General features: G+C 43.7%; 1 protein-coding gene across 5 annotated transcripts in view; it reads left to right on the top strand.

The window, feature by feature from the left end:
* Positions 1 to 231: 231 nt before the first annotated feature.
* LRRCC1 (leucine rich repeat and coiled-coil centrosomal protein 1) overlaps positions 232 to 16044 on the top strand; it is a 47747-nt gene continuing 31934 nt past the window's right edge. For 3 of the 5 annotated variants that reach the window (XM_040993761.1, XM_040993753.1, XM_040993745.1), the window contains exon 1: positions 14348 to 14462. In XM_040993761.1, coding sequence (XP_040849695.1) covers positions 14432 to 14462 — 31 coding nt within the window. In that variant the 5' untranslated portion in view covers positions 14348 to 14431. Of the gene's footprint in view, positions 243 to 14347; positions 14463 to 16044 lie in introns of those variants that run through there. The other 2 variants (XM_040993769.1, XM_040993779.1) reach the window with 2 other exon arrangements.

The raw sequence follows: 16044 nt of genomic DNA, 5'->3' as shown, positions 1-16044 counted from the left end.
TTGGAGCTAGTAACCCAGCTGTGCAAGAGCTTCTCGTGGCTGTCTTCCATGCCCATTGCCAGCCAGCCCTGATTCGGACAGTGGTCGAGAAATAAAACCTGGGAGCTAACCGCTCTCCTGCAGAAACGGGAGGTGTTGTCCATGCCCCCAGATCACAGCAGAATGCTGTGATCCAAAACATGAGTGCGACTGGCACCCTTCGTATGACATTGGAATTGCCTAGCTTTGGTCTGGTTCTGCAGGTTCCAGAATGCAGGGTTGCCATCAGAAGCTGATTTTGGCGGTGAAGCTGATTGCCAGAGTAAAGCAAGCTGGAGCCGAAAACGTTGGTTCAACCTTGATGCGAGGTGTTAAGTCGCCGTGTTCCTAATGAATACGGTGTTAGCCTCACCATCCAACTTCACCAGGCAGTAGCTTATGGAATCGACCAAATACAGTCATTTTCATTTAGGCAAATGAGCTTGGCCACAGGCAGCTTGGCACCGGATTGGCCCCGCCTCCCAGAGCTCCACATGGCCCTTGCAGCTAGTGTGTGTGTGTGTGTATACGTGAGGCATTTAGCTGCTGAAGGTGACGACACAAACCACTTAACCTTGTGCCAGCGTGTGCACCTGCCAGGAGTGCCACAGGACGCCTGGACCCACCAGCGCGACAGGAATGGCTCCGGCTCCACCCAACCGTCAGCAGACACGTGGAAGGAGTAGGCCAGCTTTTCCCTAGGGATGCCAGGGGAGGGGGTGTGACCCAAAAGCTATCACACCAATGCGCTAGAGAACTGCTGATCTGTGGGGAGGTTGGGAGCAGGTAGAAGCTGATTTGGAAGAAAAGTTCCACTATAATGGTACTGTGGGAGCCCGGGCAAGCACGTGGTGAAGGGGCTGGACAGAGTCAGGAAGCTCCTCAGGGGAACGCCGAGATTCAAAGGTCTGGTCTTCACCACCAGCTATAAAAGTGACCAGCAAACACGGGCCAGGAGAAGGATGCTGAGGTACAAAGAAGCCAGACTGTCCACGAGGTCCTGGCAGGTGGAGAAACAGATAGGCGACTTCCCACGGGAGTGACAGCTGCATTCAAGGGCTTTAAGGGTTGTTCCTCGTGCACCTCTATGTTATGGTCACTGTCATCTTCTGCACTTTCATAAGGTCCTGACACCTCCTTCTGCCCTCTCCGATTCCCGTCGCCATCGGGGTTGCCCGGTCGCTCCTCCCCTAGATCTTCAGGCGGTGAGGGCGACGCTCCTATTCCTGCCTCGCTTGTCTCAGGATGCTTCGACGCCCACCTCGACACCTGCCTCGACGCCCACTGCGACACCGACAGGGTCCCCCTTGGCGTCCCTGAACTGAGCCTGAGCAGCCAAAGCCGGGCCAGCAGCCCTAGGAATCCGCTGCCCACCAGGTGAGGAGTGAAGGTCATGGAGTGAGGGGCACAGAGAGCACAGAGGGGAGGGATGAGACAGTAGCTGGAGTCACTGCCAGATGAATTTTTTCGTTTCCACCAGTCACCCGCTTGGCACACACCACAGTCTGCAGGATTGCTGGCATCTGCAGGATGTAGAAGAACATGCCCTCTGGCCTTGAAGTGTTCTCTAGCAGCACAGGGCTGACTGGTACCCTAAAGCAGAATGTAATTGAGCAGCAGCTATACCTCCACAGCTCAAGTCTAGAACTGCGGGCTTCAGGGTGGAAGAAGGCAATAATATATGCTCCTTGACAATAGCCAAATATGCCAAGTATGGCATGTAGCATAGCACAATGGATTTAAGAAAATTTAGAACACACAATAGAATATTATTCAACTACACAAAGAAATTCTTCTATTTGCATCAAAATGGAAGTAATGGAAAGATATCAACATTGAGTGAAAGAACCCAGACACAGAATGACAAATACATCATTCCCCTTACATGTGAGAGCTAAGAAACTCCTGGTATATCAGTATTGCCGCAAATATAGGTCTGATAAACTTTTATATCTTTGTCAAACCAGTAGGTATGAATGATATGCTACTACAGTTTTAATGTTGTGTGACTATTTTAAAATTTACTATGAGTGAAGTGCACATTTTTCCATTTGATTATTATATATTTACATAGCCCTTGCCTGTTTTCCTGTTGAACCAGGGTCTTTGCACTTTTTACTTGTTGAATTCTTTATTTTGTGGTATATTAAGTATTACGCCTTTGACTATGATGTACATTTAAAATGTGTTATCTCAAAAAAAAGGAAGGTAGGAAGGAATGAAAAAAAGCAGGGAAGGAAGGAAAGCAGGGAGGGAGGAAAGAAGAGGAAGAGAGCAAGGAGAAAACGGAAAAGAAGAAGAGGGAGGGGAGGAATAAAGGGAAGTGTTGTTGTTCTTAGAATAATATCTGTGAACAACATTGAATCAGTCCTCTTGTATCAATATTACATTTGCAAGGGCATTAATGAAAGTTGCATTGTAGTAATTACCATGCATTTGCTGTGGCCCTTAGAATTTATCAGTAAGTTCCTAACAAAGAAAAAATAATAAAGCCACTGAGGACAGAGATATTCTCTTGTAGTCAGAATGGAAGGTCTGTGGCATTGGCACTGGTTGTCAAGCTTTTGGCTTACCTTTCTCCAGCAAACTGAAGTCCCTCGAAGCAGGGCAAGGGTGCACACTGCAGTGAGTGATCCTCTCTTTATGTGTACTTTCAGAGTTCTATGCTGTTTAGGGTTCCTGTCACCTCTTCACTGAAGTTTTCCCTCAGTCAGCTTTTCTAGAAATTGAGTCCTTCCATTACAGTCTCATTTTTTTCTCTTGTGGAGGCAAGTGCAAGGTCTCTCTATTCAGCCATCTTCAATCTCTCCCTTTGCTTTCTTTATTAAAAGTCGTTCCTTCTGATAGCTTTGGATTTAGGCTGTTCTTTTCTTCTCATTTTTCAAGTGAAGAGGCTGATTCAATACTCAAGACTTTTCTTCCCTAAGGAAAACTCAGGAAAAGATGGCTTCACTGGTGAATTACATTAAGCATGTAAAGAATTACACCAACATTTTAAAACCCTGTCAAAAAAATGGAAGAGGAGGAGGGGAAAAAATCCCAGTTGACAGTACTAGGCTCATATTACTAGATGTGGACAACCATTTAATAATATTCCAAGAAAATAAAATTGTAAACTAATATCTCTTTTTTTTAAAGATTTATTTTATTATTTTTTTATTGGAAAGGCAGATATACAGAGAGGAGAGACAGAGAGGAAGATCTTCCGTCCGATGATTCACTCCCCAAGTGAGCGCAATGGCCGATGCTATGCCGATCTGAAGCCAGGAGCCTCTTCCAGGTCTCCCATGCGTGTACAGGGTCCCAAAGCTTTGGGCCGTCCTCGACTGCTTTCCCGGGCCACAAGTAGGGAGCTGGATGGGAAGTGGGGCCGCCGGGATTAGAACCGGCGCCCATATGGGATCCCGGGCGTGCAAGGCGAGGACCTTAACCACTGCATCACCACACCGGGCCCAACTAATATCTCTTATACTACAGATATAAAAATCCTAAAATTAATGCAAGAATGTGAATCAAGCAACTTATTAAAATGATTATATATCATGGTCAAGTGGAATTTATACTGAAATATGAGTATAGTTCCACATAAAGAAATAATTAGGGGATCAGGATTGTGGCATGAAGCAGAGTAATAATCACCAAAATATGTGTAGAAACAGATGCTCCCTACTGCTACTTACAAATCAGAAGCAAAGGAAGGCAAACATGAGTTATAATTTCATACCACCAGAATGACTCAACTTCAGATTGGGAGCTGGCATTGTTGCATAGCATCTTAAGCCTCTGTCTGCAGCACCAGCCACCCATGTCAGCACCTACTAATGCCCTGGCTGCCGCACTTTAGATCCAGCTCTCTGCTGATGCAACTGAGTTAGCAGCAAAGGATGACAGAAGTGCTTGGGCACTCCTGTGGAAGTGGATGATGAAGCACACAGCTCCTGTCTTCACCTGGCTGGGCCAGGCTTTTGGCAGCGACGTGAGAAATGAACTAGCAGATGAAAAATATATCTCTCATTCTGTCTCTCCCTCTGTCTCTGTAACTCTTTCAATTAAATCTTTTTTAAAAAAAAAATTTTGACAATATTCTAGGTTTACAATGATGTGCAATTTGAAATTATCTAATAAAAAGAAAATCCAAAAATGTTAGTGAATACTCACTGAAACTTTAAATTTAATGTCAAAAATGAGAGAAATATTTAAAATCCATATCAAGTAATATTACATTATTATTATGGTACCTGTAAAAGCTTTCTATTCTTGTGAGTTCTCTGACCCTCATACCTTATACAACCTTAGTTACTACTCCTATAGAACAACGAAAATCTAACAGTAAATTTTGCAAACTCTAATTTCAAAATCTATGAAGAAAAAGCTAAGTCCTTTATCCCCCAATGTGAGTGCTTAAAGCTGGGTCATCATCTAGAATCTAGAAAAAATATCTTTCTTCTGCACAGCTTCAATCTCAAAGTTCCAAGTTAATAAAATAAATAAGTACCAATATAACAAGGGACACTAGACGTCACAGTTCTTGGATAAGAGTCAGTAAATAGCAACACCAGCAAGCCACTCATTTGGCCCCAATGCATAAAATCCTTTTGTTGACATTGTAAGGTCAACAGGAGGTGAAACCTCTCTTGTGTGTCCCTGTGGTTCAGGGAAATATCTACCTCCCTTAATGCTTTCTTTCAGCACAATCACTACTACTGCTTTTATACACCTGACCATTATTGCCATACATCATTTCTTCACAAAGTACGCAGAAAAATGGAATTGGAAGATATTTATTTGATGAAGAAAAACCCTCAAAGCCATGCAGTTTCTTCATAATACTCATTTTTTATAAACAATTTGAAACTCATCAAAACCATTGGTTTCAATTTTTTGGCACTGAAGTAAACTTATGTTTTAACTTTATTTCACAAACTGTTTTATGCTTGCATGTTTGCTAATTTCTCTCTCCTCTAAAATTGAAAAATATCTTATCCTGACTAGAATGTATAGACTTTGCTATGACCCAAATATCTATTTGGTATATTTTAGGGGATGTAAACATTTGGAAGTTGATTAATCAAAATGTGTAGCCAAGGGTCCAGTGCAGCAGCCTAGTGGCTAAGGTCCTCACCTTGCAAGCGCTGGGATCCCTAATGGACGCCACTTCTCCCATCCAATACTAACCAGGCCTGACCCTGCTTAGCTTCTGAGATTAGATGAGATTGGGCGCGTTCAGGGTGGTATGCCATAGACTGGGCGCCAGTTCTAATTCCTGTGTCCCCACTTCCCATCCTGCTCCCTGCTGTGGCCTTGAAAAGCAATTGAGGATGGCCCAAGCCTTGGGACCCTGCATCTACGTGGGAGATCCAGAGGAGGCTCTGGTCTCCTCGCTTCAGATCAATGTAGCACCAGCTGTTGCGGTCACTTGGGAAGTGAATCGTTAGATGGAAGATCTTTGTCTCTGTCTTTACTTCTCTCTGAATATCTAACTTTCCAAATAAGATAAATCTAAAGAAAAAATACATAGCCAAGACGTGATAGCGGCGGACACAGGCTTTATTTGGGTGATGACTTGACTGATGTGCCAAGAGGATAGAATACAGGTAAGCAGGACCACTGTGCAACATAGGAAAGGAGGCAAGGGAACTCCAGGAGGAGCAGAAAGTCTAAGCAAGGTGTACGTGTCTCGATGTACCGCTCAGCAGCACCATTCGCACGCCTGGTCAGAGAGCACTCAACCCAGTGGCGGCCTGGCATCTCACCTATGCTCATAGACTTCAGCTGGCATTTCACAGAATATACAAGTCAGATAACCTCTAGTTAACTAAAAGTCTGCTTGTTGAAGCTATGTTTGAAAGAACTGGATAAGCAAATAAAAGTTGATTTTGGCGGTAGCTGACCTGAGTTAATGAATCTCAGCTTCCTGAGAAGAGGCAAGCAACCAGGCTGTTTGCATGCAGATGTCATCCTTGGCTCATTTACATAACTCGCATGAAAAATACTATCCAAAGAGACAGACAAAACACAACTTTATTTCTTCACAGCCTACAAAATGGATGAATAAAAGCATGAATTAATGAATATTCACTGGATGGATTAATATCCACACAGTGAAATAAATTAGATTAAGAGCAGCGGCCTGTGAATGTTTAATGCATATGTAAACTAGCTTGCATATGTCTTCATGATTAATATATACTAACTATAATAAAGGGATAATGTATGTATTCATTAACTCCTATTATGAGGTTATCTAATGTTAGTGTTTCACATACATTAATTCATCCAATATCATCAAACTAATCCTGTAATATACAATTATCTTTTATGGATGACACATGTGGATTTTAGAAATCACAAGGTCCTTAAAAACATGTGGGTAGTAAGATGTAGAAGAAACTTTAAAATTTTGGCCATTACAATCCAAAATTGACATTTTTCCCCTTAAAGCACAATGCCTTTTCTATCTACAAAATACTACTGTAGCGTTAAATAAGAACAACTATTATGCCTCCACAGGAGAACTCTCCAGGCAGAAAATCTGGAATATTTTTTTCATTTAACCAGCTGTGACTACCCTGGTCAGTGACATGTGTAATTTTTAAAAAATAATTAACATGTAATACATTTTAACTCTGGCCTTAAAGGTGGCTGGAAAAAGAACAATTCCCAAGTTAATCATCTTTAACTCAAGTGAAGCTCAACGTAACAATTTGCAAGCTTGTGTAAGAAGGAGATGGCTAAGAGGACATTTTTTGGAGAGCCTAGCAGAAACTGGAGGGAAGGTGCAAAAATCAGCTAGCCACGTAAAGCCTCAAAATTGCTCTTCAAAATTTAGAAAACAGAAAAACTCAATGTCATACAACTCTAAAAGGAGTATTAAAATACTCCTTGAGTATGCAGGAATAATACAGCAAAATTGTTGTGATCAGTGTATGTACCCTGGGATACAAAAAAAAATTGTTAATACTTGTTGAAATATCTTTGTAGTTAACTATATGTTCAATTTCATTAGAGTAAGTTTTCATTAGAGTAATTTTTGCTAGTCATATTCAAATGTGTGCATCTACGCACATCCACTGAAGTGAGTAAGTGGTAAGACATTTATATGGTTATCATATAAATGTTTTTATGGCAAAAAAATATGTTTTGGCCAATATAATTTTATGATAACAATCAAGCTTTAAGAAAAATGTTCACTCTTGCTTTGTATTATTATTTTTTTTAAATGTAGGACAGAGGGAAAAGAAAGATGGCCAATCATAGAGGAAAAAGAAAGGTGGCCGGTCACAGAGGAAGAAGGATGGCCAGTCCGGGGAGGAAGGTGTGGCAGTGAGTGGAGAGAGAGCTGTGGGAGAGAAGTAGATGCAGCTCAGAGCTGGAGAAAGAAGATGGCCGCACTCGATGGGCAGAGCTCTCAGGAGTACTGTAGAGAGAAGCTGGAGCTGAGTGGACGAAGACAAACAATTGAAAACGCCCGAGGCTGCAGCCAGCAGTGCAAGAGAAAGGTGAGCACAAGCGAGTTACGCGACGACACCCAAACCATACGCAGTACAAAAGCCTAGTGGATTTGGAAACAACAAAGGGAACCGAGGCAGGTGGACTCCCATAGGAGTCTCCAAAAGAGGTAGCATGTGGTAAAAAGCCATAGGACAAAGCACTGACGCAAACACCAGTGAAGGGAGGCAAACCTGAGGGGAATACCATGGGCTACTGATTATCTCTTCATCAAGGTAGTCATGACTTTGGGGAGCGAACCAGTTGATGGGGGCATGTGGGAAACAAAGCAGACTCCACCCTACACTCAGAAGGTCCTCACCCTAAAATCTCTGAGCTATAGGACCATCTGAGAGGGGGACACTGGAACATAGAGAGGCAGAGACTGAATTGGGATCTGCTACATAAATCCTAGTGAGTAAACCACAGCTATCATCCAAATGCATTTGTGTATAGGCAGACATTAGGACCCCATTGCACTAATTTCGATACCCAGAGCGCGAGCTAGACAGGAGGGGACAGTGAAGGCTACCTTGGTAAAATCCCTGCAGCGAGGGCATCCCAGAAGAGAACTGCAAGTTCCTGTGGGTTGTTGTCTGGCACAGCTCTGGGAGAGATGGGAAGCAGCAAGGCTTCCTGTGTACAGCTTCTGTGCAGCTTCCTCATGCCAATGGGCCCTAGGTGGCGTGAGTGAGGCAGGCTTGACTGGCATGCCTTTGTGTGGCTCTGCAGCTACCCAGGTGCCTGCCTCAGCTCCCTTGTCCCAGCATCTACAGCACTAGGATAGCAACAACCCCCAACGTGTGCCCAGGGCTTTGGTGGAAGTCATAAAAGCACAGCAGGGAACTCTACCACCAGGTAGAAACTAAGGGATGTCTGCTTAGAAGTCCAAGGAAATCTCTGCTCTCCCACCTCCCCTCCTCTCCTGCAAAAAGAGTGAGATATGCCCTTGCTTCTATTTCCAAGATGTCTCCTTTCTCATCTGAAGAAGATTGGAGGTAAGCCAGACACGACTCTTTTGTATCCAAGAGTAACAGTTACCCAATTACCAACTAGGGTGGATCCCACCTGGGAACACCCAAGGCTGAGAGAGGCAGCTAGTATGGCACAAACTGGAGACAGAGCCTGGAGACAGAGGCAGGACCAAAGCACCGAAGCCTGAGCCTGAAGTCCCCTGGCCATAAGCTCAAAAGCCCAGACAAGAGCAAACAGGAAATTGTGTACAGAGTGGGAACAGTACAATCCACCCACAAAACTGGAGTGACAGACACAATATAAAGACAGAATCTAGACCCAGCACAGTAGCCTAGCAGCTAAAGTCCTCACTTAGCATGCACCGGACTTCAGTTAGGGTGCCAGTTCTAATCCCAGTGACCCCCACTTCGCATTCAGCTCCCTGCTTGTGGCCTGGGAAAGCAGTCAAGGACAGCCAAAGCCTTGCAACCCTGCACCCATGAGGGAGACCCAGAAGAAGCTCCTGGATTCAGATTGGCTCAGCTCGAGCCATTATGGCCTCTTGGGGAGTGAAACATCTTCTTGGATGGAAGATCTTTATCTCTGTCTCTCCTCTGTAAGTCTGAATTTCCAGTAAAAATAAATTAAATCTTAAAAAAGAAAGAAAAGAAAGAAAAGAAACATAGAAAGAAAGAAAGAGAGAGAGAGAGAGAGAAAGAAAGAAAGAAAGAAAGAAAGAAAGAAAGAAAGAAAGAAAGAAAGAATGAATCTGCCTGAAAAGAAAATCTGCAAATCTGAAATACAATGGGCCAAGGTAACAGACAAAACAAATTAGAAAACCAGTTTTTCCCCTCAAAAATGAGTAAAAGACTATCTCAATCTTAAGATCAATAGGACAAAAACATCTCCCGGACAAGGAAGTAAAAAGAAAAAAAAATGGTAAAACTCTTCAGAGACAGCGAGAGAAAAAGGTAAGAATTTAAGAAATATATTACAAAGATAAAAGCTACAACACAAGAAATAGAAATATCAAAATATCTATACTGCCAAAAGAAATATAGATTCAATATAATCCCAATCAAAATCTCAACATTCTTCACAGAGCTGGAAAAAAAAACAACCTAAAAACCCATTGGGAATCACAAGAGGCCATGAATAGCCAAAGCCATCTTAAAGAATAAAATTCAAGCTGGAGGAAACACAATTCCAGACCTTAGGACAAATTAAAGGGCAGTGATAATCAAATAATCTGGTACTGGTACAGATACAGAAAGATCAATAGAATAGAACAGAAACCCCAGAAGAAAGAAAGTCTTCACATGTACAGCCAACGAATCTTCAACAAAAAAACTGAAAATAATCCAGGGAAAAGTTGGTCTCCTCAGCAAATAGCCACATGAAGAAGTAAGAAACAAGACCTTCACTTTTCACCTTACACAAAAATCAGCTCTACATGGATTGAAGACGTAAATGTGCACCCAGAAACCAACAAACATTTATAGAAAAACAGGAAGCACTCTACAAGACACAGGCCTTGAAAAGTCATTAAAGCACAGGCATTCAAGGCTAGATTTTAAAACTGGGGCTACGTCAAACTAAGAAGCTTCAGTACAGCAAAGGAAAGGTCAATAAAGTGAAGAAGCAGTCAAGAGAATGGGAGAATATTTTTGCACACTACACAACACGTAGGGGACTAATATCCAGGATATACAAAGAGCTCCAAAAACACAACAATAGCAAAACAAGCATCTCTGTTAAGGAATGGGTGAAGGAAATGAGCAGACATCTTCCAAAAGAACAAATTCAAGTAGCTAACAAACATACAAAAAAACACTCAGGTTCACAATTAAAAGCCACATTGAGGTTCCACTTAACTCCAGTGACAACTGCCTACGTACAGAATTCTATACTAATAATACCACCTGGTAGCACACATGTGGGGAAAAGGTACCCTACTCCATTGCTGATGGGAGTGTAGACAAGTGCAGCCACTAGGGAAGTCAGAATGAAGAATTTTCAGGCAACCAAAAATTCATCTACCATGTGACCCAGCAATCCCATTTCTGGAAATACATTCAAAAGAAGTGGCACAAACATATGAGAAAGTAACCTGCATCCCCATATTCATAACAACACAATTCGGCAAAGACATGGAAACTACCTAGACATCCATTGGAAGATGAATGGATAAAAAAGCTGTGTTACATCTACTCTTATAGGAAACTACTCAGCCATTAAAATGGATGATATTCTACAGTTTGCAACAAAGTGGTACCAACTGGAGACCAATATGCTCAGTGAAATAAGCCAATCCCAAAAGGACAAACATCATATGTTCTCTCTGATATGACAATTTCACCCAAAATACAAAACAAAATATTTGTTTATAGGTAAACAAGTATTCACTCATAAGCTCTGAAACAAATGCTGTAATTGAGACCAAAATTCCAGGAATAAAAGAATGGTAGTATGCATCTCTACTTCTGAATAAAAAAGGGTCCCAATGAAATTCTTAAACATACCTGACAACAAAATACTAGACTCTCTACCAGTTTTCTACCTACAATGCCACGACCCACATAAAGAGTAGGATGCTGGAGTTGAGACTACAGCTGAAAGACCATATTATTGTAAAATACAGCAGACAGGGGCAGGGAGGAGGAGGAGTAGAGGGAGGGACAGTGGGGAAGCCCTATACCTGCAAACATATAAAACATAAAATAAGCATAAGAATGAAAATTACAGGATAAAATAAGAAAGGCATTAGAAAATGGTCCACCAAAACTTGAAATGAACAATTGCTCTGGAACGAGGAAAAGCTCCATTAGCACAAAATTCCTTTTTAAAGGAGTTATTTACTGGAAATGCAAAGTCACAGAGGGAGGAAGGGAGGGATGAAGACAGAGAGAAATGTATATATAGAGAGAAATATCTTCCATCTGCTGGTTCACTACCCAAGTGGCCACAACAGCCAGGGCTGGGCCAGGCAGAAGCCAGGAAGGAGTCTTCAACTCCATCAAGGTCCCCAATGTGGTAACAAATGCCCAACTACTTCAGCCCTCCTCCGATGCTTTCCCAGATGCATTGGCAGGGAGCTGGCTCAGAAGTGGAGCAGACAGGATGCATACCAACAGTAAGCATTCGATAAATACTAGTCAAAACTGAAGTATTATTGTAACAACCCCTTAATTTATTCATTTCGCTCAAATTTCTTCTCTCCACTCCAACTTCCATTCAGTTTTTATGGACTACTTTATAAAACACAAACTAACCACATCCCTTCCATAAATACTACTCTGCTATCAAGTTCCTTTGCATCTCCTTCCGAACTTTCTCACAAACCTACAGCCATTTCCACACCATCTCACATCTCCACTTGCCTTCAAAACACTTATCATTTTCCCAGCTAGTTAGCCACAGCAGGTTCTGAACAAAGGTTTAATTCAGGTTCAATTTTCTGTCTTCTTGTTGCACACACACACACACACCCCTTATCACCTTTCTAAACAACATATTACCCTTTCCAGAACAGATGCTATCCTGACTCCCGCACAGCACCATCTTACTGCTCAATTAAAGTGCCTGTCTCCTGCTTGCTCTCACACTACTAAGACTGAGGTCAAGCGTATTGCTCTTTAGGAACCACACAATGTCTTCCAACGCAACCATGAGAAGTGAGCCCTGGGGAAAGTGAAGCACAGTTTAAAAACATGATACAAGATCTCAGAGGGTAGTGGTTGAATTCAAGCTGTTGCTTTCTTTAGAATGCCAGTGATACAATATTTTAATTTTAGAACTGAGATGTCATGTAGATGCTAGTTTTAAAAAGTTTATTTGATAAGTAATGTATTAGAGGAAAAAATGAAGATTCTTATAAATGTATAATCAAAAATAGGCAAAAATACCATTACTCTCAAGAGCGTTAATCCTTAAATATGAGGACAACAAAGATACAAGCTACAAGTTTTTTTTTTATCTCTATTCCCTATAGCCAGTTTTCTGATTGATAAAAATCCTTTGATATTGGAGGAAAGATCCAGGGCATTTATATCGTGATGACACATTTTTTTTTTTCTGAGATCACCTATTTGTTTTAGGTGAGACTATAATATTAGCCCCATTAAAATCTGTAGTGAATATTTATAGTGTTAATGATGATCCCAGTCAACAAGTAACCATCCCTTGCACTTGTTAGCTTTACATAAAACGATTTCATCCTCATTTCAGTATTAGCTGTGACCAGCTGGTCCGATCTCTGCAGGGCTCACACATGCATGTGTGTATCCTTCACCAATGTCATGAAGTGGTCATGCCCCTCTCCTCCAACATACACTTCAATCCTAACACACAACACCATGTATGAAGAGGTGCATTCCTTAGGAGACCATCAGGTCATAAAAGTGGGGCCTTGGTGCATGGGATTAACACTCTTCTAAATGAAATCCCAGAGCCCTCTCAGCGCTCTGTGTTTCTGGGGAGGAGAGAGCAGCAGGTGGCAGTCTGCAGCTGAGAAGAGGGCTCACACCAGAATCTGACCCTGGCAGCAGCCTCATCTCTGGCTCCAGGCCTCCCAAGAGCGAGAAACCCCTTCCTGCTGTGTGGAAGCCAAAGCTCACTCAAACACGCGGGGAGACCTATTTCAGCTACAGACAATCTCTCATTCTTCACTCGGTTAGCCTCGGCTGACATAAATGCTGGCTGGGCAATTATGAGACAGAAATGTCAGCTGTAGTGGAGGCGTGGCTTACCACCCTCAAGGCACACTTTCTAAAACACTCCTCTAGCCAAAAGTTGAGGACCAGCCCAGAATCTTCTAACAGATCTCACTGCTGTCTCCTGTTGAAAGGAGTTGTAGATATGTTACACACAATTTGGCTACAGTAAATAATGAATGTGGCCATGTGTCTTAGAATCTGGCAGGAAGTCTCCAATGTTAGATTTGAAACATACAAAACTTAAAAATAAAAATAACCACACCATGATTAACAGCTGTGAACTACAAAATAAACAGAAAACAAAATCCTTTTAGATACGCATTATAAAATTGCAATGTAGTCAAATTAATTTTAACTGTTTTCGCATATTGATTTTCACACTAGGTGTTAACAACAAAATAGATGGACTAACGTGGTACTATAGATACCTAACGTGTACTTTTTGCCAGCACAAACAAAGAAAACCGCTGCAGTCTTATTTTGTTCCCCTTAAAGGGTAACCTTGGAAGACTTAACTGCAGGATAATGACAGGGTCAAATTTAAAGATATCTACTTTTTGTTTCCATCTTTAAATGCCATGCCATGAATCGGGACGCAGTGTCCTCAGGAGAGTTCTCTCATGCAGGAATGGATTTTCCATCTAATTCATTGAATACGGTCTCAGTCATCAATCAGCTCCTCTTATAAAACTTGTCGACTACTCACAGCATTTACAATGAGCTTGGATGTCCCTGCGCTATTCCTAGCCATGCTGTGTGGCAACTCCTCCTTCCCTCCCCTGGGCTGAGGAGGCTTCTCTCTCAGGGCGCAGCGAGTGGACACAGTAAGACCCCCACAACGTTTTACGAATCAACAGCAAGCGGCATGGACGGTGGGGACACCCTGTACACATGTGTGAGGCCGGGTCGGGAGAAGCCACGGTAAAACCGCCTCGGGAAGAGACAGGCTGTCACGCCGAGCCGCCCAAGCTTCTCCTGCTGACCCGTGGCGCCGTTTTACGGCAGAGCTGCGGTAAAAGCGACCCCGGCGCCGGCGCAGAGCGGCGTGGGCGTTTGCGGCAGCGTGTGGGCGGGAAGGGCCCGGCTGTCGGTTGAAGGGGCGTTCTCGGCCCGCCCCCCACCCCGGGCCGGTACCGGGCTCTGCGCCCCAGCGCTGGCCGCCGCCTAAGACCCCCGTCCGCTCCCCGTCGCTGGTGCCATGGAGGCGACGGGAGAGGCAGAAGTCGGAACCGAGGAAGGCGACAGCAGCTGCGGGGATGTGTGCTTCATGGACAAAGGTCTACAGAGGTGAAGGGCGCCCCGCCTCGCCCCGCGGAGCGGCCGGGGCCCGGGGCTGCGGGCGGCGGGAGCGGGGCGGCTGCGGGCGGCGGGAGCGGGGCGGCCAGGGCGGCGGGAGCGGGGCGGCCAGGGCGGCAGGAGCGGGGCCCGGGGCTCCCCGCACCCCACGGCCCAGGCTGTGCCCTCCTCACCGCTCTGCGGGACCTCGAACCCGGCCCGGGCGCTTGCCGCTGCTCGCGTCTGCTGACCCGGGCTCGGCACTGGTCACTGCGTTGCTTGCCCTTTCATGGTTGGTCTCGTCTGTCCCTCAGTGGCAGTCTGGTGTCTCCAGGGCCCGCGGCTCTATCGCTAGCTTCTCTTCCCTAGTGTCGCCTCGCTTTCCTGGCTGCGGTGTTAATGTCTTGGTGATGCTTTCCACAATACGCTGTTGAAGTCATCGCTTGCTGCCTGAACTTGTGCATGTGATTGGAGGTTCTTGGTTCTGAGTTACTTTCTCTGTCTGCTCTGGAACATTTCTCCAGCTAGGCTCTTTGGTTAGCTACCCAGGGCTGGAAGAGGTCCTCGCTGTCTCCCCTGCACTTTTGCTCATGTTGTTCCCTTGTACAGTTGTCTGCTGTGCCTTCTGTGCTACTGATGAGAAAGTGCTTCGTATGCATTGAGTGATGAAAGACAACCTCAGTAATCCGCCAGACTTCATGCATGTGGCGAGACATTAATGTTTAATTCAGATCCATTTCTGTCTAATCTCACAGGCTGCTGTTTCTACGTTCCACAGCATGTGTTAATTTCTAGGAACAGAAATGTGTCAGAAAATGTAGTGGTTGTGGTTAAGAGCATATAGTAATAGTGTCAGAGAACTAAGAGTTCAGTAAGTAACACATTGGATAATGGGAACATTCTTAAAACACTCACACTTAGAGATTTCTGATCTGAAATCCGTGGCTGCTTCCCTGCTGCAGAATTAAGTCGTCTTCAGTGGAATAGTAGCAACTACAGAGCCTGCAAGCCTTCAGAGAAGGTTCCAGTTGTAAATAGTCATTCAGAGAGTGAAGTGATGGCTTCTGCTTAGGAGAAATACGTTGCAATTTTCAACAGTTGCAGTGGGGACTTCTTTTTCCCTACAAACAGCAATAATCAGTGCTTCTATCAGAAGCTAAGTGCATTCTAGATTGAATTAACCCTTGTAGGCAGTGAGGAAAATAAGCTCGTAAACTAACTCCAGCATCAGGTCGGAGCTCGGCTTAACCTAACTGCAAGACTGTGGGCAACTTATTTAATTTCTGTGTGCTTAAGTATTTTTAGGAAACCTACTGATTAAAATTGCTGTGACAACCAACAACCTAATAAGTAAAACGACATTTTAAAAGGTCATTTGTTGAAGTAACAGCAAAAAAAAAAAAAAGAGAGAGAGAGCAAGATTGAACGGGAGGAATGTTTAGATTTTAGAGCTCCTACAATTACTGACTGTCCGCGTGTAGTGGCTGGGTTTGTCCAGTTTCACCTACCTTCCTTGAGAGGGTTTGGGTTCATACTCATAGTCCAGGATACTTGTTCATATTGTAAAAGCAGTGTCTGAGGAGACATTTGAAGG

This window comes from Ochotona curzoniae, unplaced genomic scaffold (assembly GCF_017591425.1).
Source record: "Ochotona curzoniae isolate NIBS_2020 unplaced genomic scaffold, NIBS_Ocur_1.0 contig_1071, whole genome shotgun sequence".
In the NCBI taxonomy this organism is placed as follows: Eukaryota; Metazoa; Chordata; class Mammalia; order Lagomorpha; family Ochotonidae; genus Ochotona; species Ochotona curzoniae.
Note: the sequence above shows the minus strand (reverse complement) of the source record. Positions and strands in the feature narration are given on the sequence as shown.